Below are 24973 nucleotides of genomic sequence, written 5' to 3' on the forward strand. Positions count from 1 at the left end.
TTATAAACAGCCCGATTTGCAGATAGGGTTTCAAAGTGAGCAGCACTCCCAGGATGGTCCCTGGCGGGGGGAGTTTGGGTGGGGGCTGTGTTTCTGCAGATGGGATGTTGCTAACCAGAGAGGGGCAGGGTGGTGTCATGGGAAGGTCATGAGTGTTTTAGGTGCCTGCCCCAGTCCTGTCCCCAGCTTGCTGTGTGACCCTGTGCAGGGTGCTTAGCTTCTCTGGGCCTCAGGCCTTCATCTGACTATAACCAATTCATTGATTTAGCCATTCATTCAACGCTGGTTTATTAAATGGTTACTCTTTGCCAGGCACTGGGTAGAAAGAAACAAATAAGACATGGTCCTTGCCCTTAAGATAGAGTCCAGTGGAGACAGACAGACGTGAAAATTGGCAGTTACAACTCGGCGAGATTAGGGCTGTGAGGAGGGGATGCCCAGAGAAGGGGGGCCAGAGTCTGAGTTAAGACAGGGTGGCAGTGCTGTGGGCAGAGGGACCAGCACTGGCAAAGGTTTGGAGGAGTGAGGCAGCCAGGCTAGAGGGAGGGCTAGGAGGACGGTAGGAGGGAGAGGTGACAGACAGGTCACAGGGGCCCTGAGGGCCAGACAGTGAGGGTTGGGCTCCATTCTGAAGCCAGAGAGAAATGCCAGGGCCCAGGAGAAGGATCTTCGTCTTAATGTAGACAATGGGGATGATTCAGAAGCTGGAGGTGGTGGTCCACTCATGCATGGCTGGGCCCTGCCCCAGCCACAGGGCACAGGGTTCCTGGGAGAATGGGCAGTGAGTTAGGGTAACAGGGGAAGGGTGCAGCGAGAAATCCCTCTTCTCCAAGAGAAGACCGCCTGCCTGCTGGGCCTCCAGAAGCTGGGGATGAATCCAGGCTGCTGCCCTAGAAAAGGTGAGCTGAGGCCTTCAGGGAAAATCTGTGGCCCTAGCTGGGGTAGGTGACCTCTCGGGTCCCAGAAGGGCCTGGGCACCCACCATCAGAGCACTCTGAACACCAGAGCCCCACTGGGAGGGCAGGTGAAATGTACAGAGAGGCCCCAGAATAGGCAGCCTGCCCCTCACCTGCTAACAACTGTAGCCCCCCGTCTGCCCTTTCAACTGCAAAGCATGCTGGGATGTGTGGCCCCTGGGGACTTGTGGGGTGGGGGCTGGAAAGGGGCTAAGCTTCTGGGCCCCGGGCACCCGGTGAAAGGCCAGAGGTAGAGCTCCAGAGATGGGGTGGGGCACGGGCAGGACCCTGGGTGGGTTCATGGAGCCAGTTCTGTGAGAGGGGCAGTAGCTTCCCTGGGCTCACACAGTGGGTACTGGCTGGGGGAGGTTGCTGGCCTCCCTCCTCCCTGGCCCAGCGCTGCCCTGGGCTGTGGGCAGCAGTGCAGCCCAGTGGTGAGAGGGCAGGCTTACCCCAGCCACTGCTTGCTGGGTGGCCCTGGGCAGGGTGCTACTTTTTTCAGGCTTGAGTTTCCCCATCTATGGAGGGAGAGGCTTGGGCCCTACAGCCAGCTGGCCCTCTCTAGGTTCCCCCTTTGTCCCCTCATCCCTGCATCAGGGCAGCCAGAGGTGGACACTGCACTGGGTGTGGGGAGCCACAGGCCTCTCACCTTCCAGGTGTGCACATGATTGTGCGTGTCCGTGGACTGCATGCATGTGTGTGAGGGTGCCGGAGCGCACGGAGGGGTGTGTCGCATGGTATGGGTGAGGGAGGGACAGCAGTGTGCCCATCTGCAGGAAAGCATACGCAGTGAGTGAGTACAGGCACGTGTGGGCACCCAGCACCCCGGCTGCATGTCCGAATGTCCCCGGGTGTCCGAGCCAGCCCGAGCGTGCCAGTGTGTGCAGGTGTGTCTTAAAGGGCCGCTTCTAGGCCTGCTCATGTCCCAAGTCCCCAAGAAGCCGCACTTCGTTCCCGCAGTCAAGGGCTTTCATCTCTGCAATAAACCCACTTCATTCCCTTTTTAAACTGTATAATTTCTGCCTGATTGTAATGGCATATTTTACAATTACCAGAAATCAAAGCTGGGAAGTGGATACTGTAGCTTTTATTGCGTCGCTGCGTTAAGGCTGTCGATTGTGGGGGAGGGGGAGGATGAGAACCACCTACCCTCCCCATCCATCCCTTCTCCCCCTCTCTCTCCCTCTCTCTCTCCCCAGTAATAGGAGAAAATTGGTTTTGAAACTGAATAAAAGTCCCTTTCAGTGTAAATCATTTCTTTCAGGGTACCTTTGCTGAAAGTAAAATAGAGCATAATGAAAGGTGGTTACGTGATTGTCTTTCATTTACCGAGAGGCCAGGACAGACAGGAGGCTGCAACCGTCTCGGGGAAATACAAGATTGGAATAATTGCGCGGTAACAAGGAGCTTGTTGTGAAATTAGTATCTTAAGAAAGTAGTGGAAAAAGGCTTTTCCTCATGAATACTTCATTATTAGAAGAAAGCGGCAGAATTTAGGGCTCCAGACACCTGTTTAGTATTAAATAACTTCCTTTTCTTCCCCCCACACACACATTCACTCTCTCTTTCTCTCTCTCTCTTCCTCTCCTCTTTTCTTTTTATTTTTTAAAACAATTTTTTATTGATTTTAGAGAGGAAGAGAGAGAGAGATAGAAACATCGATGAGAGAATCGATTGGCTGCCCCCTGCATTCCCCCCACTGGGCATCTGGCCCACACCCTGGCATGTGCCCTGACTGGGAATCAAACTGGCGACCTCTTGGTGCATGGGTTAATGCTCAACCACTGAGCCACACAGGCCAGGCTTCTCTTTCTTTTTTAAAACCAGCATGAGGATTGAGTTGGCGCTGCTTGGGACTCAGGTGGTGGGGTGGGTGCCAGGGCTGGGTGGACATCGGGGTGTCCAGGGTTCAGCTCGTACCTGAGTCTGCCGTTTCCTTACTGGGAAGAGAGGAAAGGAGGGACCCGGCAGAGGAACTCCCACCCTGTCCCCCTGGCCTCCAGGGCAGGGCCTGCCCGTGTCACCCAGCTCCTCAGGGACCAGTTCTTGGGAAGGTGGATTTTGTGAAGAAAAGATGTGTGTTTCCATGTGAACACTGGGCATCTGACTGGGTGAGCCAGCAGATGTCCCGTCTGGAGCCACATCTGAGCTGCTGCCTGTGGAGACCTCTGCCGGGCCTGGCAGGGCTGCCCTGGGAGGCCCTGCCCTGTCCAGTTGGCGTAGGGAGCTGGGTCAGGAAGCCATGGTCGCCCTTGGGGCCTGGGCTCAGGGCTCCGTCTAAGGTCAGGGCCAGGCTCAGCATGGGTCAGGGCTGCAGCCGCCCTGGTTCTCGCAGGGACACGTCCCGGACGGCTCCCCTCCAGGGGTGCTGGGAGAATGCCACAGGCAAGGGGCAGACCAGCTGCCATCAGCTGGGGCACCCAGGTACTCACTGCCAGTTCCTGGGCACCCCTCCCTGCAGGTTCCAAAGATGACCAGATGGGGTCTTCGCCCTTGATGAGCTCCAGGCTGGAGGGGGGTGTGTACAGGCCCGTTTGCTGGCGGTCGTGCGGGAGCTGGGAGGAGAGCCTGCGGAGGAAACACAGCGGGCTGAGAACATGAGACTCCCAGGGGCCTGAGGGCATGGGGTAGCCCCTGGAGGAGGGGACCCGCACTCTGAGCAGTCAGTTCTGGCCTCATCATGGTAGAAGTCCACCACTCAGGAGACTCGGATCTTTTCCTTCCTGTAAGGCCACGGGTGAGCCTCTTGGTGCCCCAGCCTCAGTTTCTCATCTGTCTGATAAGGGAGAAAGGGAGTCTGCTTTGAAAGTCTCTGGTCTTCTGGGTGGCGGGAGGCGGGCATGGAGCAGCGCATGTGACAAGTACCTCGCCTCCACCCTCACAGGGACCCTGCCACAGAGAGTGCCACGCCGCGGGCCCCCAGCTCAGCCATGCTGGCCTGTCTGCAGAGGACCCAGAACCCGCCTGGCCAACACCTGGCCTGCCCGAGCAAGAGCCTGGAGCTGCGCAAGTGTGAGTGGGCACCCTCCCCCCCCTCTCCTGCCCATTCTCAGTCCACAGGGCTTGCTTTCTATTTCGGACATACCAAGCTTTTCCCATCTCAGGCCTTTGCAGGGCATTTCCTGGGCAGGAAATGCCATCCACACTCCATGATGTCCACCCACCCTGACCCTGTCTTGAACTCTCCATGTCTAGGCCTTTACCCAGGCTGTGCTGCCTCCCTAGAGTCCCTCCCCAATAGTGACACCCACTCCCTTTGTCTGGCCAACTCCCACTGGGTATGACCTCCTTCCTAGCAGCCTTCTCTGACCACTACCAGCACTATGGCTCCAGCCCCAGCCCCTCCTGTGACCGTACCATGGGCCATGTTTGTCTTACTCACCAGCATACTCCTGCGTTAGCAGAGAGTAGGATAATGTGGAATAAAAGTCCCGAGTGTGATCCCAGCTCAGGGCCTGATTTGCTGTGTGACCTCAGGCATTTCCTTTCCCTCTCTGGGCCTCGCTTTTTCCTTGTGTTAAACTAGGGAGCTGAACTTGGTACCCCTAAGCATCTGTCCTCCTTGACCACCTAGGACGGGGTTAGGGGGAGGGATCCCAAATCCTCTGATCTGATTTTTTGTAGCCACCCTAGGGTTGGGTATTTTTTTTCTTGTTTGTTTTTAATTTTGAAGTATTTGGAAACATTTAAAAACATGGAATTTAAATCGAAACATGGATTTCTAGTCTCTCTTGAAAAAAAGAAAAAAACATCAGAGGATCTGGTAATAGAGGCTGTGTTCCTGTTACAGAGCTGTTGGTTAGAACTGAACTGTTGCCTCTTAAAGGGGACACATCTCCAGAATTTTGCAACTGTCACCGCCGTCAGTTTTAGCATTTTATCACTTCAAGAAGAAACCACTTCTTAACCATTAGCAGTCACCCCCTTATCCTCCCGCCCCCTTGCTCTTCTCTGTAGAGTCCCCTATTCTGGGCTTTCATAAGAAGGGAATCATATAATAGGTGGCCTTTTGTGACCGGCTTCTTTCACTTAGTATAATGTTTTCAAGGTTCACCCATCTTGTAGCACGTGTATAACACATTGTAACATTTACTGATGCGTGTTGTTCCTTATTATTAATCCTCCCGCCACGCAGAATTTCCTTGGCTGGTCTCTTTATTCTTCTGTCTGAACTATGGAATCAATTTATCTAGGTAAGAACAAAAATCCTGTTTGTGTTTTTACTGGGACTGCATTCCATTTATAAATTAATGTAGGAAGAAATGGCATTTTTATGATGATGTCTTTCCTTCCGAGAACATGATATAAACCTTTCTGTGTGTTCTGACTTCCTTATGCGTCCCTTGGGAATGTTTTAGTATTTGCTTCATTTAGATCTTACACATTTTTTTAGTTTACTTTTGGATAGTTAACCTTTCTTGGCAAGTTTTTTCTTTCATAAATGGAGGTTATTTATATAAAGGCTATTAACTCCCACCACCTTACAGAAATCTTTTGTTTGTAATGGTTTTTTAATTGAGTCTCTTAGGTTTTCCAGTTATACTATCATATCTTTTGCAAATGATAATTTTACTTCCTACTTTGGAATTTCTATACGTAAATATCTTTGTCTTGTTTAATAGTGTTGGCTACTATCCCTGGAACAATGAAAAATAATAATGGTGCTAACAGACATTCTTGCTTTGTCCCTGACTTTTAACGAGAAGCTTTTAAGATTTTCCCATTAGCAAAATGCTGGATTGTGGCAGCTATTTTGTCAGGTTAAATACATGTCCATCTATTCTTGTTTTATTAAGAAATTTAAAAATCAAGAATGGAAGTTGAAGTTTACCAAATGACTTTTCAGTGTCTCTGAAGATAATCATACGGGTTTTTCCTTTGCTCTATTGATATGAATAATGATACAACTTTCTTAATATCAACCCATCCTTGCATTCCTAGTTGAATCCCATTTGGTTATGGTGAATCTTTCTTTATAATATACTACTGAGGAATTGGATTTGCTCTTTTACTTAGGAGTTTTGCCTCAATTTCATCAATGAGAGTAGTCTTCAGTTTTGTTGGTTTTTTTTAGAACCATTTTTGTTGGGTTTTGCTATCAGTGTTATGCTCACTTCATAAAGAGAATGAGGTTTGCTTCAGATTACCTGTTCTTTAAAGATTGGTTGACCCTCTATTAAACCGTCTGGTCGAGTGCATTTATTTGGGGCTGGTGGATAGCTCTTTGATAATGTTCTGGTTCTTCTGTAATAATTTATCTGTTTTCATCGTTCTGCTTCTTGCATGAGTCTGATAAATTATATTCCTCTAGAAAAGTATTCATTTTATCCAGGTTTTCAAATGTATTTGCATGAGGCTGAACAAAATGATTTACAATTCCTTTATTAATTCACCCTTATTCTTATATTGTATATTTTGTGGGAGGGGGTTCCCCCTGATTAGGTTAGTTAGCTGATGACGTTATCCCACCCCCTTGTCCCAAAGATCCATATTTAGGATGTATTAGTAATTACCCTTTCTGGTCTCCAATTCATTAATTTATGCTAATATCTTTATTAAAATCTTCCTACTTTCCTTGTTTTTTGTTTTTGTTTTTTTTCCCTCACCCGAGGATATTTTTCCATTTTTTGTACAGATAGAGTGGGAGGGAGAGAGAGGAAGGGAGAGAGAGAGAGAAATATCGATGTGAAGAGACACATCGAGTGGCTGCCACCCGCACGACCAACCAGGGCCGGGGACAAACTGCAACCGAAGTACGTGCCCTTAGCGGGAACCGAACCCGGGTCTCTCCAGACCGCAGGCCGACGCTCTAACCGCTGAGCCAAACTGGCCAGGGCCTTGTTTTTGTTTTTTAATTGAGTTAGAGGCTTAAATCTTTATACTGATAAACAAGAAAAATGAATATTAAGGCTATGAATTCTCTGAACACTGTTTTAGCTATCTCTATAGGTTCTAATGTGTAGTCTTTTTATTATCATTTTTCCTAGATATTTTATAATTTTGGCTTTGATTTCTTCTTTGACCTAAGGCTCCTTTGAGTTCCATTTTTCCACCCACACAGTAGGTGCTTTAGTGTTTTGTTTTTCTAGTTTTATTGCATTTTGATCAAAATGTTGTCTATGATTTCTACTCTTTTGGATTTTGTTAATAATCTATGGTCATTTTTTGCGAGTTTTGAGACTTTTAATGGGGATTTGAAAAGATGGTGTGGTTTTCAGGATGCAGAGTTTGATGTATACCAATTCTATCAACCTCATTACTTATGTTAGTTAGGTCTTCTGTATCCTCCCCTGTCATGGAGAGAGACAGAAATGAGATGCCCACTGCTAATGTGTTCTAGTCTATTTCTTCTTGTAGCACTTACAGTTTCGGCCTTACGAATGGTGATGCAATGTTATTCCACATGAAGATATTAATATGTTCAATCTTCAGAGTGAATTGAATCTTTATGATATTTAATACTTTGGGGGCAGATTTGATTTTATCTGTTCAGATAGTAACCTCTTCTCTTTTAATTCACATTTTTTCTTGAAACCTTGGCCAGTCCTTTTATTTCAACCTTTCTGAATCACTTTGCTGAGATGTGACTCATATACTGTAGAGTTGGATTAAGCTTTGTGATTCCATCTGAATGCCTCTTTAAAATTTCTGAGAGCTTAGCCCATTTACATTTATTGATATGACAGATGTCCCATCTTAGTTCTTTTTGTGCTGTGCTGTAATTGCTTTTAAAAGTCTTTCCCTGTGTGACCCGTGTTCTCTGCTTTGTTTTGCGCACCTACTAATCATGAGGGAGGTTGGTGCCTTTGTTCTAGTGGGGGAACTTTAAATAATACCCTCATTTTCTGTTTCTGTGGAACAGTATCCATTACTTTCCCTCAGATGAACAAAATGATGCAATTAGTGTACAGTTGACACTTGAACAACACAGGTCTACTTACATGTGGATTTTTAAAAATACGTATAGTACTGTAAGTGTATTTTCTCTTCCTTATGATGTTCTCAGTGACACTTTCTTTTCTCCAGCTTGCTTTGTTGTAAGAATACATACAACGTACAAAATATGTTAATCAACTGTTTATATTATCAGTAAGACTTCGAGTCAACAGCAGGCCATCGGTAATTAAGTTTTTGGGGAGTCAAAGTTTTATGTGGATTCTTTTTTTTTAGAGAGAGACACACACATCAGTTGGTTGCCTCCCATACGACCCCAACTGGGACCAGGGATTGAACCTGCAACCCAGGTACATGCCCTTGACCGGGAATCGAACCTGTGACTCTCCGGTCTGCAAGCCAGTGCTCCAACCGCTGAGCCACACCTGCCAGGGCTTATGTGGATTTTTGACTCTTATGTGTGCGGCGGGAAAGGGGGGTGGCAGCACCCTTAACCCCCTTGTTGTTCAAGACGCAACTGTATTTACTTTTTCTTTTTACAACATTTCCTTGGAGTTCACGTCATACCCTTGAACCCCCATTACCTGACATCAGCTTTACATGGTGTCCTTTGATCCCAGCTGTTAAAGGTGAGGACACCTGTGTACTTATACTCCTGTCCCCTTTCCACCCCCTTCTGTGGTTAGAGGGTACCGTTGCTCTGTGCCTGGGGCTTGTACTGTTGGCATCTGGTCACATCGCCACAATCGGTCAGTCTGGTCTCCCGGATAAATAGGGTCAGCACTCACCACCAGTTCTTTTGCCTTAGTTTCCCGTCATCTGAAAGTCGGCCCTCGAGCCTGGGGCCTCGGGGAGCGGCGCTCCTGGAGTTCCCGCACGTGCCCGATGGCCTGTCTGTCGCCTTTCTACTTGACTGAGTTAAAAAACCATCCCTGGGTCACTTTGTTTCCTTGAGGCCTTCTGCAGACCTTGTTCTGTTCTCGTGTGGAATGTTGCCATGGAGAGGCTGGAGTCTGATGTTCCCTTCTTTATTTTGATCTTTCATGTCATTACTTTACCAGCATGTGTCCGGGGACTGACAGTTCAAGTCTGTTTTTCCTGGAACACAGTACTGCGCCCTTTCAACAGACAGATCCAAGGCTTGTATTATTTCATTTTCCTTCTTTGGGGGACCCCAGTTAGGCCTAGATTGGCTGCCTTTTGCCCATCTTCCCTCTGTACCCTCTTCTGATTAAGCCTTTCTGACTTGTTCTTTTTCCCCCTTGCACTCATTCCATCTTCTCCTTTTGCTCTTACCGTAAGATCTTTCTTCTATTCTGGTATGTCTGCTTTGTGTTTTTGCTTCACAGAAACAATTACTACATTTTTCCCCCTTCACAATGAAATATTTAGCCATAATCCTCCTCTCTCCTGTGGCCACATTTTCCGATGCGAAGTGGTTTTTGGGTTTTTTTTGCCAACCATTACTTTACTTGTATGTTGCCTTGCCTCGCTGTTTGTCTAGATTTTGATTAGGTCCTGTGCTGGTTCGATTTTGATTATTTGTCTCTGGAGGAGGTGAGTTTTCCCAGCCCAGCTGTTCGCCTCGAGCTGCCCCAGAGGCAGACAGGCGCCCACAGATTTGCCACGTTTGTGTGATTTCTTCTTCTGCTCCCCCTCCTTGCCCAGCGGACCCACGTGGGGCAGCCACGCCCCAGCTGACGCACCTCTGGTTTCACTCCTGCAGAGAGGGGGTCTGGTGTGTCCCTCACCTGGGGAAAGTGGGCCCTGCTGGTCTGGGACCTCCGGCCGCTTCCTCCCTCAGCCCCACCTGATCGGAGGCTTGGGCAGCCTGTCCTCGGGTTTTGTTTGTTCAGGGTGTTGGCTGTCTCCTGGTTTGGCCAAAAATGGAATTGGTGTGTTTATTCCTTGTTGCTTTCAGGGTGTCTCCAGGAAGAGAAGGGGGCATCCTCTGATGGTAATTTTTCAGGGATAGGGGTTTAGAGAAATGTCTGCCTGAAGACCAAAGGGTCACAGGTTGGACCCCTCAGTCGGTTGGGGTCATGTCGGAGGTGACTGATCAATGTGTCTCTTTCTCTCTAAAAACAAAAATAACAGTGACATAATTTGGGAGGGTCTTTGGTTTCAAGAAAAAAAGTTTTTCATGCACAGCCCCCTTCGTTCATTTATGTGACCTCCAGGGAGAACATCTCATTGTCTTTTATAAAATTCAGTAGGTCACTGCCCATGTGATTTTCCATGGCACCCCACTCAGAGAGCATAGGAATTTTCAGTAAAAAATAACTCTCCGTCCCAGCGGAAGCCAGTGTGAGCAGTTTCTTAAATTCCTTCCTGAATGCCCGGCTGGTGTGGCTCAGTGGTTGAGCATCGACCCACGCACCAAGAGGTCGCCGGTTCGATTCCCGGTCAGGGCACCTGCCCAGGTTGTGGGCCTGATCCTCAGGGGGGGCATGCAGGAGGCGGCCAGTTGATGTTCTCTCTCATCAATGTTTCTACCTCTCTCTCCCTTCCTCTCTCTAAAATCAATAAAGAAAAAAATAGTACTCTCCAGAAAAAATGTGCCTGTTGAGGGGCAGTAAGTACCTTTCCCGTGAACACTCACACCCCTCTGCTCTTCCCAGCTCCTTGCCTTCTTCCTAACCCCAGTACAGCTTAGAGATGATCCCCACCCCCCGACAGAAAGCGCACTCATTCTTTCTGACAACTTGCACTGTGTCCACGGTGCAGTTAAAGAACAATAACCTTTCTAACCATCCTCCTGCTGATGGACAGGTAGGTTGTTTCTAGTCTCTTCTCCAGAACAGTGTTGTAATGAACGCGTGTGTATTCCAGAATGGACTTGCTGGCTCAAAGGATCTGTGCGTTTCAACCTTTGATTCTGCCGTCCAGCTGCCAGGGTTTCCTGCCTTGCCCTCCGCTGCCCCTGGCTGGTTCGAGGCCGGAACGCGGGAGCGTGGAGGGCCACCAAGGACGCCCTGCACACTCAGACCCTTTGACATCTTTGCACTTATTAGAAAAGACACTGCCTGTAATTGAAGAGCGTGGGAAAGAGGGGGGCAGGAAGGGAGATGAGCAAATTGAATTGGGGGCCCTGCCTTTTCCTCCTGGGCATTACTCTTGAATAGTCAGGCCATAGGTCCCAAGTTTCACCACTAGACCTTGAGCCATGCTTCCCACCAAGGGAGAAAGGTCTCAACTGGGCCATGTGCAGTGTGACCTTGGCCAAATTGGTCAGCCTTTTAGGGCCTGTGTTCCTCCTCCTATAAAACCAAGGGTCAGAGCAGAGGAACCTAGGAAGCAGTACAGCTCTGACCATCTGTGATAAGTCAAAAGCCCAGTAAGGGGAAGAAGTGGTCCACACAAGGACTGGCCACCACATATGCCCTGAACATGACCAGAAATGGCTGCTACTCACCTGCTAGGATCTGAGGTCAGGCAGGTCGAGGATGGCTGGCAGTTGTAGCCTGTTCCATCCAGGAGACCAGAGACCGTGACCTAGAAAAGGAGAAATGATGTCGGGGGAGGGGCAGTCCATTCTTCCCCTCCCTTGCCTCAGGCCTAAGATTGTGGACTACTCCCAACTGGCCAGCGTCCCTGGTTCCATATAGGACCTGCCCATAAATATTTGACTTTCTCATCATGGTATTGATACGTAAACTTGGAGTCACATCACATGCTGCTGAAAGTATAGGCTATGTAGAGAGGCACTGTGGGGGCTGGGGGGCAGGTGGTGCTCAGGGACCTGCCATCCAAGGAGGGCAGAGCTGAGGCAGCTACCTCAGCCGCCCCGCCCCCACCATGTATTCCCAGGGCACAGGCTTTGAGATGAAGATGGTATTGGGCAATTGAGTAACTGGGCCTCTCTGGGCCTCAGTTTCCTCTGCCGTGATGTGGGGATAAGAACAGAAGGAGCTAATCCCCAGGGCCTGGTAGCAGACTCATCTGCCCCCACACCCACAAGGGGACAAGAGGTTCCCAACCCATCTCTCCGAGAAGGTGCAAGGTCTTGCCGACCCGGGCGGGCGGCTCTTCTCCCCAGCTCCCAGCCCTGAGCGGCCGGAGCAGCTGCTTCCCCTGCTGCAATACGGAAGAGGCAAAGCGATTTAAAATTCCAATAGAATTAAAACGAACCTCTGGCCGCACAGCAGATCCCATGACGAGGCTGAGTGCAGCCTGGAGGATGGAAGGAAGGTCCAGTGCTGCCCCTGTGTGGGAGCCACGCCAAGTGGCCAGAGGCTGTGGGGTGAAGGGAGAGGGCCACACCGCGTCAGCCCTCTTTTATGATTTAACAAATACAAATAAATTCTTAGCAAACTGGAAGTCAGGCAACTTCCTTTGTCTATTACAGAATATCCAACCATAATCCACGACAGCCCAGCCTGAGGAGTGATAAAATCAGAGGGTGACAGAGGTCCTGGCCAGCTCAGTAAGACAGGGAACATAAAGAACAAGGTATAAGGATTAGGGAGAAGTAAAATTATCCGCATAGAGACTCCAAGAGAATAAGAATTCAGCAAGATCGCAAATATAAGATCAACACAGGAGCACACTCGTCTTCCTCTACCACAGAAGTTGGCAAACTTTCTGTGAAGAGCCAATATTTTTGGCAGTGCGCCAATAAAACTTGACCATAGCAGGCCAGAGTCTTACGCTCCTGCTCTATGCCTGTAACAAAAAAATTGAGCCCGGCTGTGGCTCAGTGGTTGAGCATTGACCCGTGCACCAAGAGGTCGCCGGTTCAGTTCCCAGTTAGGACACATGCCCAGGCTGTGGGCCCGATCCCCAGTAGGGGGCATGTGGGAGGTGGCCAATCGATGTTTCTCTCTCTCTCTTCCTTTCTGTAAAAATCAGTAAGAGAAAATAAATATTACAACTTTTTGGAAACAACTTTGCGTGTATGGTAACACACATACCATCCAAATCACTCAAAGTGTGCTAGTGAATACTTTTTAGTATAAATTCACAGAGCGTGCGAGTGTCACCACTATCAAATTCCTAAACATGTTCTCGTCACCCCCAAAAGCACCCCCATACCCATTAGCAGGCACACTCCATTCTCCCCCTCAGAGCCCGGCAACCACTAAGCTACTTTTTACGTCTCTAGATTTGTGGCTTTTTTCCCTTATGTCCAAGGTTCATCCGTGTTGAATGTACGTATGTATGTTCACGCATGAATCAGCTCTTGTGATTGCCAGGTAATATTCCATCGTGTGGATATGCCATGTTCTGTTAGCCACGTAGCAGCTGAGGCTATTTAGGTGGTCCCCGCGTTGGGCTGTGATGAATAACGCTGCTGGGAACATGCAGGTGCAGGTTTCCGAGTGGGTGTGTGTTTCATTTCTCTGGCGAATGCGCCTGGGAGGGGGATTGCTGGGTCGCGTGGGGACTGCGCAGGTTTTCCGAGGCCCCACCAGGCTGGTTTGCAGAGCAGTGGACGAGGGCTCCTTTCTCCCCGTCTTCCCCACACTTGATCTGTCTTTTATTCCAGCCACCTAGTGGGGTCATTTATAAATTAGGCACGTACGAGATTAACAGCAATAACTAGTAATAAAATAGAACAGTTATAACAATATACTGTCATAAAAGTTATATAAATATGGTCTCTCTCCGACACCAATACAGCCACTAAGTGATTAACGGGCAGGGGGCATCTGTCTGCAGCTCGCAGACGCGGGACAAAGGGACAGTTCATGTCCTGGGCGGGACAGAGCGAAGACCGCACAAGATTTCACCACGCTCCTCAGATCCGTGTGCAATTTAAAACTTAGGAAATGGAAAATTCCAGAAAGAATTCTTATTTTCAGACCATGGTTGACTGTAGGTAACTAAAACCACGGACGAGGAGGGACTAGGACCGTGGAAAGCTGAACCATGGCATTCTTGGAAGAAAATGGCAAGAATATCATCCTCAGGATGGGAAGTATTTGCAAACTGAGAGGGAGGAAAAGACAAGCTGGACCGGATTAAAACTGCGGCTCAGCAGAATCTACCATCGAAAAGGTGATGAGCCGCCCTGGCCAGTTTTGCTCAGCGGTTAGAGTGTCAGCCTGTGGTCCAGAGAGACCCGGGTTCGGTTTCCGCTAAGGGCACGTACCTCGGTTGCAGTTTGTCCCTGGCCCTGGTTGGGTCATGTGGGTGGCAGCCACTCGATGTGTCCCTTTCACGTCGATGTTTCTCTCGCTCTCTCTCTCCCCCTCCCTCCCGTTCTAGCTGAACAAAATATTGAAAAAATGTCCTCGGGGGAGGATCAAAAAAAAAAAGGTGATGCCAATTGAGAAAGGATGTCTGCAGCCCTTGTAACGGGAGGTGTCCAGAATCTAGAGCCAAGGTGTGGCTGCAGGAAGACGTAGTGGGGAGGGACAGGCTGGGACCCAGGGTGAGAGAGCTGGATGGCTCTGTAGTGGGGAGGGAAGGGCCAGCTGAGTGGGGCCAGGGTGAGCACGGTGCAGACGGACTGCGGGTATGAAGGGGGTCAGATGCAGCAGTGCAGCTGGTTGAGCTGGAACACGGACAGCCCAGGGACCTGGGCACGGGGAGAGGAGGAGGAGTGGGTTCCCAAAGTCAGATCCCAGTCAGGGAGCAGGAAAGAGAAACCGAGGCGCAGGTGAGGGCCAGGAAAATCGGCCGGGGAGGGAGTGAAGCACCCCCAGTCCTGCCTGCAGGGACACCTGGTTACTCAGAGCTCCAGCTGGGACTTGGGTGTGGAAGGTGTGTGAGGGTACGTGAGTGCCTGTGAACACCTCCTGGTGTTTGTGTGCACAAGAAGTCCCTGAGCACATGTGTGAGCTTCCATGTAGATGTGCACACACCCTGAGAATAAGAGAGGGGTCCTTCGGGCTATGCCCAGTGATAACCACTACCCAGCACTGCCTCGTCGGGCCCAGACAGCCAGCCTTTCCTGTGCACCCACATGGACCAAGCCTCCCCACACGGCATCCTCTCGTTTAATCTTCACTCTGTCCCCTTAGGGGCAACGGAGGCCAGGGAGCTGTGGTCACTTCCCTCAGTTCCCCAGCTGGTAACTGGGGTACCTGGATTCACACCACGTGGCTGAACTGGGGGCAGATCAGGGTGGGTGGCAACCACCCTGCCCCTCGCCACAGCCCTCCCCACGGAGGCCAGACATCAGCTGCACTGGCCTGGCCCAGCACCTTGCCCTGCCCCCTCCTGGGCGGCCTCATTGGGGATTCTGCCTGTGCCACCAGCTAATTAGTGTCATGTTAATTGAGCATTCAGGAGGCTGCCACCTCCAAGGGCAGAGTGTCAGCTGCCAAGGGGAATGCAGATGTGGGCAGCTCCTCCCTGTGGACTGGCGCCAGACCCTGTGCCCGGGGCCCTCTGTCCTGGGCGCAGCCCCCTACCCCTGACTCCATCTCAACACAGGTCACACCCACGGTGACTTCCTGAGCCTTAGGGGAGGAGGCACTAAGTAAAACCTACAACATGTAAAGAAATGGCATTTGTGCCCTGGCTGGTTTGGCTCAACGGTTAGAGCATCAGCCCAGGGACCAGTGAGTCGCAGGTTCAATTCTAGTCAAGGGCACGCACCTTGGTTGCGTTTTGGTCCCCGGCCCTGGTAAGGCTTGTGCGGGAGGCAACCAGTCAGTGTGTCCCTCTCACATTGATGTTTCTCCCCCCTCCCCTCTGTCTGAAGATAAATGGAAAAATACCCTTGAGTGAGGATTTAAGAAAGAAAAGGCATTTGCTAAACACCTACTGTGTACCCAGCACACTTTCAATTCTCCCACCGCTCCTGTGGGAAGCTACAGTTAGCGCCGCTGACAGCCCAAAACCCGAGGTCCGCTGGGGGAGCAGCCCTCCAGGGTACGCCCAGTGGACCAGTGAGCAGATGCCTGGGGTGCCAACCGAGAATTCGGGGCTGGTGTTGCACCCATGCCTCCCACCCCCATGAACAAGTACCACATGCCTCACAGAGGCGCACAGACCAGCCACAGTCATGTGCCCGCCCCACTCCCCCTACAGATGAGAGGCTGAGGGTCACGTTAAGTGGCTGCCCAAGGTCACCCACAGGAAGGGGTGATTTTGGGGTCAAACCACAGAGCCCTGCTCCAGCCTGAGTCCCAGCTTCTCACCTCCATGGTCTCCACAGCACGGCCCTCCACGCCCCCTCCCCTGCTCCCGGAGGGCAGGCTGCCTGGTCCTGCTGTCCTGTCTCCCTGAGCAACATTCAGTCTCACTCAAAGGGCTGCTTGTAATTGGCTTAATATACTCGTTAATAACATCTACTCGACACACCTGTGAGAGGCTCCTGAGTTAACGCAGTGAAGACGTTCGCACCTCCAGCTGGCCTTTTCCATCCCCGGCAAGGTCTGGTCTTTGCCCGCGGGCAGAGGCCAGGCAGGGGTGGCCCAGTTCACAGGGTGGGCACCTTCATTTCTGCCCCGTTCCTTGAATGGCCCGCCTCCCAAGGATGCCACAGGGACCGCAGGCGGGCAGGGCCCTGAGTGTGGGCACAGGGACGCCGTCCAGGGCCTGTGGGGAGGGAGGGCAGGCTGCAGGGGGAGGTCTGAGCAGCTCCGAGTTCACACAGAGGTCTCCTTGGAGAGGCAGCTGGGAGCCTGGAGGTGCGGGGTATACCTCCTTCTGCCAGAGGGCCAGCCCCATGAGGCCGGGGATTTTTATTTGCTTTGATTGCTGCTGCCTCGCCAAGGCCCTGGACAGTGCTGCACCCAGGAGGGGCTCAGGAAACATCTGGTGGATGCGGGGCTGGAGGGAGGCTTCCGGAAGGCAGCTCCCAGGGGGCTGCCTCTCCAGCTTTGCTCCTCCCAGGACTGATGCTTCCTCGTGTCATGACTGGCCGTGAACGGGGCTCCCAGGCTGCATGGGTTTGACTGGCCACAGCCTCATCGGCCATTCAGCACAACATTCCTGAGCACCCACTACATGTCAGTGGGGCACGGCAGCCAACAGGGAGCCCACGTCTGGTGGAGGAGGAGGACAAGCCCACGGCAGTCAGGATCGGGGCACATGGTGAAGCCCGGCGCTGATGGAGCCCCTGGTAGTGTCCCTTCGCCCAGCCCCCGCTGGGGAAGGCATGGAGGGAGCAGCAGCTAAGCTGGGCCCCCTCCCCTGCCCCCCAGTCTCCCTGTGAGCACTGCCCCCCACCCTCTGCTTAGAAGCCCACCGCAGAGCTGGCTCAGCTGGCTCCTCCATGTAGGCCTTTTTCGGTCACTGCATTTGCCAAAACAAGGCTGCACAGTGGCCCTGACCACGGGGGCTGGCCCACCGCCAGGGAAAGGTGTGGGGCCTCAGCCTAGCTGGGGTCCGGGACCCAGGCTGGCCGGAGTGGCCAAGGACCTAAGCCATGGCCACGAAACTCTGCTGGGAAAAGGCTGTTTGAGGTGCCCGGGGCGCTTCAGGAACAAGGTGTGAGGAGGGGCCACCGCGGCCCGGCTGGGTTTGAGACAGGTGACTCCAGTGACCTGCGGTCCACAGAAGTCTCTCACAGTCAAGTCACCAAAGAGCACTGAGCAGGCCCAACCAAACAGGTGTGCAGGAGAGACCCGCTCAGGGCCGCCAGCTGCCTGCCCGTGTGGCTTCTGATGGCCACCTCCTGCCTCCCTGAGCCTCAAGTCTAGCTTTATGGTTCCCCTCAAGATCCTCCTGCTCCTCTTTCTGTGGAAGAGGGAGAGTTTCATGTCTCCTGGCACCGGCCTTGGAGGTGGGAGATGGGAGGAGACGACTTGGATAGCAGACCGGGTCCAGATCCCAGCTCTGCCCCATGCCTGCTGTGGGTCCTGGGAAACTCTGAGCTTCCATGTCCTCGTCTGTAAAATGGGGGCCCGTACCCATCGCCGTGTAACAGGATGCTCCAAAAATAGTGGCTTAAAGCATGTAACCGCGATGTAGCGCTCATGGTGTCTGTGCATCAAGAACTCAGGGTGCTTAGCTCGGCAGTTTGCTCCGGGTCTCCCGAGGCTGCAAGGCAGATGCGGGCCGGGCGCGCAGCCATCCGAAGCTTGACCAGGGCTGGGGGACCTGCTTCCGAGAAGGCGCGCATGCTTCTGCAGGAGGCCCCAGTTCATCCCCAGGTGGGCTTCCCCACGGGCTGCTCCAGTCCTCACCTGGCAGCTGCTTCTCCCTGAGCAAGTGATCCGAGAGACAGGGAGCGAGGCGGAAACGGCAGGGCCTTGGGCGGCCTCGCCCTGGAGGTCACACCCCTTCCCTTGCACAGTATCTCATAGGTTGTACAGGTCGGCCCCATCTGGAGTGGGAGGGGACCACGAAGGACAAGGGGATGCGTGGAAGGTCCCAGAGGCCACCTCCAAACGTCGTAACTGTCTGCTTCCTCGCCTGTAAAATGGGACCACCTCCCCCCCCCCCCCCCGCCAGCTGTCAGGTGCTCCAAAAGGAGAGCCCACCCGTGCGTGGCCCTCACCCAAGGGCAGCCTCTGTGTTATGCCACCCCACTGGCTCCAACCAAAGCCCTGCTCACCTGTCGGGCGGATGGGCCCCTTCCTTCAGCGAGTGGGAACTAGTAACAGGCGTTGCTTTCTTACCCCTTCTCCTTAAGGTTTTAAACACCTAATTTATTCCATCCATTAGATAGATTTTGTAGATTTAATCATTTTCACAGTTGGTGGCTCATTGGATACTCAAGATAAACTCCAAATGAAAGTATAATGGTGAGGACAAATGAGTTTTCACACCACAATGGCAGAAACTTGCTTGGGAAGAGAGTTTAAAAGGCACAAAAATACATACAGATATAATTTTTTTTCCCCCGGCAGCTGCTTTTGCTGACTATAGTAGGTTACCACAGTTAATTTCACCAGTTTTGTTCATCTGTAAAATTGCATAAAAGTGACATTTTTGTGCTCATTATAGCAACTGCTGATTTATGGCTGGTAAATGAAGAGCTGGTCCCTTTTTTGCGGGACTCTCCGAGCGGTGCTAAGTGCCCATGAAATTGCTTGTATAATGTAGTTTAAATCCAATCTCAGAGAAAGATTCCCCCGTTGGCCAAAGTGACATTTCCATTCTCCACACTGAGTTTATTTTAGGCCACTTAGGTGGGGGCTGCCCCAGGCAGGGTCAGGATGGGGGCCCCTGGCCGGCTCCACCTGCCCAGCGCAGGGTGGGGACAGGCACCGCTCCAGCTGCCTACCTCGCTCCTCGCTGCTGCCCTGCCCAGGTCAGACCACATCCCTGCACCCCGGGCAGAGCAGAATGACCTTTCTAACACCCATGCCCGCCCCACCCTCCCTTGACTCCCTTCCTGGCCCTGATGCCCTGGGGGCTGGGCCTGGTCCCCGGCACTGCTGACCCTGGACCCCGACAGTTCTGTGTCCGGAGCTGTGCTGTGCACTGTAGGACGTTTAGCAGCCTCTCTGGCCCCTGCCCACTACATGCCAGTAGCACCTCCTCCTCAAGTTGTGGCAGCCAGATGCATCTCTGGACATCACCAGTGTGCCCCCCGAGAACCACTGTCCTGCCGTGAAGAGGACCCCCTCTGCTCTGTGAATTATCACAGTTCCCACCCGGACACGCGTCCTCGCCTGTAGACCATCCCGTGCCGTTCCTTCTGCCCGAAATACGTTTCTCTCCTCCATCCTCACCCCTTCCACCATCGCCTTAACTGGGGTGCTCTTTCTTCCCAAAAGGCAGCTCCGAAGCCCGGCTGGGTTGGATCCGCAGGGTCCCACACGGCCTGCCCTTCCCATCAAGGTGTGCATTTCGCCCAGACTGGCTGCGAGCCCATGAGGGGGTCATGGGTGAGGCTCCGGGAGGGTGGGACGTGGTGTCTGCACTCTGCCCAGCCACATGCCAGGCCCACCTGTGCACAGGCCCCCGCCCTCCCTCTCCCAGAAGGCCCTCGCCCGGGCACCGGGGAAGGTATGAACACGTACTTGGCGAGGACCCGCCGCTGCTCACACACTCCACGGGGAACAACTTGATAAACCTCACAGCCACCCTGGGAGGTAGCAGCATCCCCATTGTACAGATGTGGAAACAGGGTCAGTGGTGAAGCCCCTCCTGAGGTCCCCTGGACGCACCGTGGGTCTGGGGACACCCACTGTGTGCCTCACCTGCTGCTGGGCCCCTTGGAACAATCGAGGTCACCCTGCAGACCTGGCATGATCATTACCCTCCTTCCACTGGTGGGGACACAGGCTCAGCTGGACAAGCAGCCACACAACCAGGCCAGCCGGCCCGAAGCCCAGGCGGGGCCTTTCCTCCGCCCCAGAGGGGGTCCCGGGCAGCACTGAAGAGCATCTCAGGGCCAGGGAGGGCTGTGGCGGGGAGAAGGGGTCAGCCCACCGGCGACCCGCCTCCCCGTGGCAGGAGCCGGTTGTGCCCACGGACACACAGCACAGCTCACGGATGAGGCAGTGGCTCCGCCGGTGACAGGCAGACTCCAGAGGGCTGGGCAGCGGGCGCGGAACCCGGGAGTGCCAGGAGACAGCCCCCAGTACAGCCCTGGCCTCCACCTCCCCGCCAGGCCCCTGCTGGGCTCTGTCCACAGAGCGAGGCCGAACCACCCAGCCGGCGAGGAAAGGGAGGCACCGAGCGGTAAAGGGGTAGACAGGCGGACACCCTCCAGGGCACTGTTCCAATGAGGGGCGACAGCCAGCGCTGTAGAGGGTGGAGCCCCAGGCCCCCATGCTGTGCTGGCGGGCAGGTGACCTGGCACCATCTCTGGCATTTTCTCCTAAAGCTCAGCATTCACCTCCCAGTGTCCCAGAGGTTCTGCTCACAGCATGTACCCAACAGAGTTGAATTCATGCACTGGGACCAGAGGACATTTGTATCAGCCCCAAACTGGAAGTGACGCAAACGCCGTCACCAGGAGGCTGAGTGACTGTGACGTAGTCACACGTGGACAGCACACACAGCCACCGGTCAGGCCTCCAAACAGCCCTAAGTGACAGGCTGACACCAGTGCGTGTGCATGGACGTTCCGTCTCACCACGGACACGCACCGGGCACCAGCAGCCGTGCAGTGACCAGACAGGAGAGCCGCTGGCCTGGGCGGGCGTGCAGGGGGTCTCGGGACACTGGCCGTGACCCGTCCCTTGACCCACGTATTGTTACATGAGTGCGTCCCATTTGTGAAGGTTCAGATGTGTGCTAGTTCCTTTATTTACTCTTCGATCCCACCTTTGACAGCTGAGAAGTGATGGAGGACAGAGCGAGGGGCGGGGAGCCCGGGGGCTCTGGGAGTCCTGGGGAGCGGCGTGGGGGTGGCACCTGGTCAGTGCTCACCTGTGCTTTCCTCTCCTCGCTGTCCCCGCAGGCGAGACGGTGGCCAGCTCCATGAATTCCTCCCGCTACCCGAGCCCGGCCGAGCTGGACGCCTACGCTGAGAAGGTGGCCAACAGCCCGCTTTCCATCAAGATCTTCCCCACCACCATCCGGGTGCCCCAGCACAAGCACCTCAGCCGCACCGTCAACGGCTACGACACGTGCGGCCAGCGCTACAGCCCCTACCCTCAGCACGCTGCGGGCTACCAGGGCCTGCTGGCCGTCGTCAGGGCCGCCGTCTCCTCCTCCAGCGTGGCCGCGCCCCCGGGGCCCGCCAAAGGGGTGCTCAAGAGCGCCGAGGGCAAGCGGACCAAGCTGTCGCCGGCCACCGTGCAGGTGGGCATCGCGCCCTACCCGGCGCCCAGCGCTCTGGGGCCCTTGGCCTACCCCAAGCCGCCTGAGGCGCCCGCCCCACCACCGGGCCTGCCCACGGCTGCTGCCACTGCGGCCTCCGTCATCCCCCTGCCGGGCCGCGGCCTGGCCCTGCCACCTTCCAACCTGCCCTCCATCCACAGCATCCTCTACCAGCTCAACCAGCAGTGCCAGGCCCCAGGCGCTGCGCCCACTGCCTGCCAGGGTGTGGCGGTGCCCCGCCCCAGCCCAGCCAAGCACGGGCCCGTGCCCAGCTTCCCCAGCATGGCCTACTCAGCCGCCGCCGGCCTGCCCGACTGCCGCAAAGGCGCCGAGCTGGGCCAGGGGAGCACAGCGGCCTTGACGTTGGCTGGAGCCGCCAAGCCTGCCGGCTACGTGGACGGCAGCCTGGATTACCTGCTGTGGCCCCAGAAACCACCCCCGCCGCCGCCCCAGCCGCTGCGGGCCTATAGCGGTGGCACGGTGGCCAGCAAGTCTCCGGAGGCCTGTGGGGGGCGGGCGTACGAGCGGGCCAGTGGGTCACCCCTCAACTGCAGCGTGGGGCTGCCCGCCAGCTTCACTGTGGGTCAGTACTTTGCTGCCCCCTGGAACAGTGTGCTGGTGACCCCCACCAGTGACTGCTACAACCCGGCGGCGGTGGCGGCCACCGAGCTGGGGCCCGGGGTGGCCCGGGAGCTGACGGGGCACCCGGTGGAGGCCCTCTCGGGCCTGCCCAGCAAGAGCATGTGCAACACGGCGGTGCTGAGCAGTAGCCTGCAGTCGCTGGAATATCTCATCAATGACATCCGGCCGCCCTGCATCAAGGAGCAGATGCTGGGCAAGGGCTACGAGACGGTGGCAGTGCCCCGGCTGCTTGACCACCAGCACGCCCACATCCGCCTTCCCGTCTACAGATAAGGCCTGCTTTGTGGATGCACGGACAGAGGGACAGGGCGCCGAGGGGAGGCAGGCCGAAGGACGGGGGTCAGCGCGCAGGGGCCCACTGGTGCCCACAGGGAAGCTGGCTGCTGCCATGTCTGTCGAGGTTTGCAGGTGACCCTGCTCACCAAGGCCCCTTCCTGTGTCACACAGGGAGGCCCCGAGCTACTGCTGACCTCCAGGCCTTCCTCCGTCCACACTGGCAGAGGGAGGGAGAGAGACCACTTAGAAACAGGAGTGGGTCTCTCTGCTCTCCCGGGAGAGGAGCTCAGGCCAGGGTGGGAGGCAGGAAGAAATGAGATGGTTTAGAATCAGGGTGGGGTCAGAGAGCTTCTCCCCCCACAGGCTCCCCAGTCGCCTGGAGAAGGAGCAGAGGAATTCTCTGTTCCCTCGTGTCCCCCACTGGCCAATCCGGTGAACACCACTCTGACAGAAGCTCCAGGGACCCCGCGTGGGGGGCTGCTGCCCCTCCTCTAGACTCCCCCCCATTCCTCCCCAACACAGAAAAATCACACCCCATTCCCGTTCCCCCTGGACTGCCACCTCCCCCTTCCCGTCACACAGCTTACAGGGCTGCTGGGCACAGCTCCAGGCTGTGCCCTGCACACGGGCACCTCGTCCAAGCAGACCCCACTCGCATCCTAGACTTGTATATTTATTGCGGCAACTTTCCGAATCTCGAGGAAGGGGTGCCATTTCCCTGTTCGCACAAAGGTACCCTTGGGGTGAACCGCGGGCCTGTTGTCTCAGACCCCACCGAGGAACCCTACCTCGCCTTCTTCGGGGGCTCTTTCTTTGGAACCAGCGAGAGGGTAACCTGGTTTTAACTGGGAGGCCCAGTGCAACCCCTCTCCTGCCAACTGCCCTCCAGGGCCTGCCCCGCACCACCGAGGGCCCCGCGAAGCCCCCAGGCCCGAACCCCCGTGCTGGCCCTCTGGCGCCGGAAGCGGTACTGTATCTCTCTCCAAGGCCTGTTCAAGCACTAAGTGCATTTACAAATCTCTGAGAATGTTTTTTTTTTTATACTAAAATTGACCATTATATTCTACTGTGAGAAGTGCAGTCTGCACTATATTGTTTTAAAAACTAAGAGAAAGAAAAAAAGGAAACACAGATGGTGTCTCGGCTGTGGGACTGGTTTGTAGCTTGTCTTGTGCTTTCTTCCTCCCCTTCGGAGTGGGACGCGCTGTCTCCTCACAGACCAGGCGGAGCCCTGGGGAAGCGGGCGGCACCTCCTGGCACCCGCAGTGCTGGGCCGCTGGGCATGCAGCGTTCCATTCGCTCTCCCAGCTCTTTCGAGGTGGACACGCCGTTTGCCTTGTTCGCGCGTCAGCCACTTGGTCAGGCCAGAGATCTGTCCGTAGAGCAGCTGAGACAGAACCAGCCCAGAGCCCCCGGCTCCTTCCCTGAATGGTGTGGAGGCGGCCTGGGGGGACATCCCCCTGCATCTCTAAGTTCCTTCCCAGCCCTTCTGTGCCTCGCGTGTTCTAGGCTCCCATGGAGGCAGGTGTGGCTGGGGCAGGCCCATGTAGCTGGGCTGTGGCCATGTCCCTGGCCAGCCCTGCATACACCCGCCCCAGGCCCCGGTGCCCAGGAATTTGCAGGCAACCACACTCACCCCAAAGAGCTGGGTGTTTTCATACACTGTATTTTGTTAGGGCCTTACCACCCCTGGCAAGGTAATGAATTCTAGAGGAAGAAACCGAGGCTCAGAAATTGAGCGAAAGTTGGGGTTTGAACCCCACAGCGCGGACTCGTCCTCCCATCTCCAGCAGCCGGCCAGCCGACATCTGGGCAGAGGGGCCTGGGTGTCTCCCCAGGTGCGGGCCTCCTCTCCCACACGTGCAGCTCTGCCTGGATGCCCGCGTGCTGAGGTCCTGGCAGAGTGGGGAGAGGCGGTGCCCTGGATGCAACCCCGCAGGGAGGGCAGCCACCTCCTGAGTCCGGCCCCCAGCCTGGAAGCACATGGAGGAGGAAACGGAGGCTCCGAGCAGAAGGGGCCATGTCCGAGGGACCCAGTCCCTTCTGAGCCGGGTCAGGGAACCAAGCATGTCACCTGGTGCCCGGGGCAACGGCCCTGCAGAGTGACAAGCTAGGAAAGGCAGTGCCGGTGGAAGGCAGGCGGCTGGGAGTGACCAGTGGTATGGGAACAGCAGCTGACAAGTGCTTTTCTGACCTCACGTAATTTAGTCTCGCAACTCCCCTCCCAGTATGTAATAAAGTCCTCCCCATTTTACAGACGAGGAAGGGGGCGGAGAAGGCGAACACAGCCACAGGGATGGGAAGAGGGAGCGGGCTCTGGCATCAACCCCACGCCCTGCATTAGGCTGTCTCCACCTTCAGACACAGCTGAAGGCCCCCTGGGGGCAGACAGCCAGCTTCTAGAGTGAGTGAGGTGTGGGTTCGAATCCTTCGCTGCTACTGGTGTCCCTGAACCATTCCATCCCCAAACAGACCAGACCTGGAATTCAGGCAAAGCACCACGTGGGTACCTGGGAGGGGGCAGGGCACAGGGTCTACAGCCAGGTTTAGGGCTGAGCGTTGGCCTGTGGCTCAGCTGGTCCCAG

General features: G+C 54.5%; 1 protein-coding gene across 2 annotated transcripts in view; it reads left to right on the forward strand.

The window, feature by feature from the left end:
- Window positions 1–23502, forward strand: part of FAM222A (family with sequence similarity 222 member A) — a 49694-nt gene extending 26192 nt beyond the window's left edge. Inside the window, exons 1-3 of one of the 2 annotated variants that reach the window (XM_036276779.1) lie at window positions 3905–3968; window positions 5092–5149; window positions 21109–23502. In XM_036276779.1, coding sequence (XP_036132672.1) covers window positions 5131–5149; window positions 21109–22385 — 1296 coding nt within the window. In that variant the 5' untranslated portion in view covers window positions 3905–3968; window positions 5092–5130 and the 3' untranslated portion in view covers window positions 22386–23502. Of the gene's footprint in view, window positions 1–3840; window positions 3969–5091; window positions 5150–21108 lie in introns of those variants that run through there. The other variant, XM_036276778.1, reaches the window with a different exon arrangement.
- The last annotated feature ends 1471 nt before the right edge of the window (window positions 23503–24973 follow it).

Source organism: Molossus molossus, unplaced genomic scaffold, assembly GCF_014108415.1.
Source record: "Molossus molossus isolate mMolMol1 unplaced genomic scaffold, mMolMol1.p scaffold_m16_p_22, whole genome shotgun sequence".
NCBI lineage: Eukaryota > Metazoa > Chordata > Mammalia > Chiroptera > Molossidae > Molossus > Molossus molossus.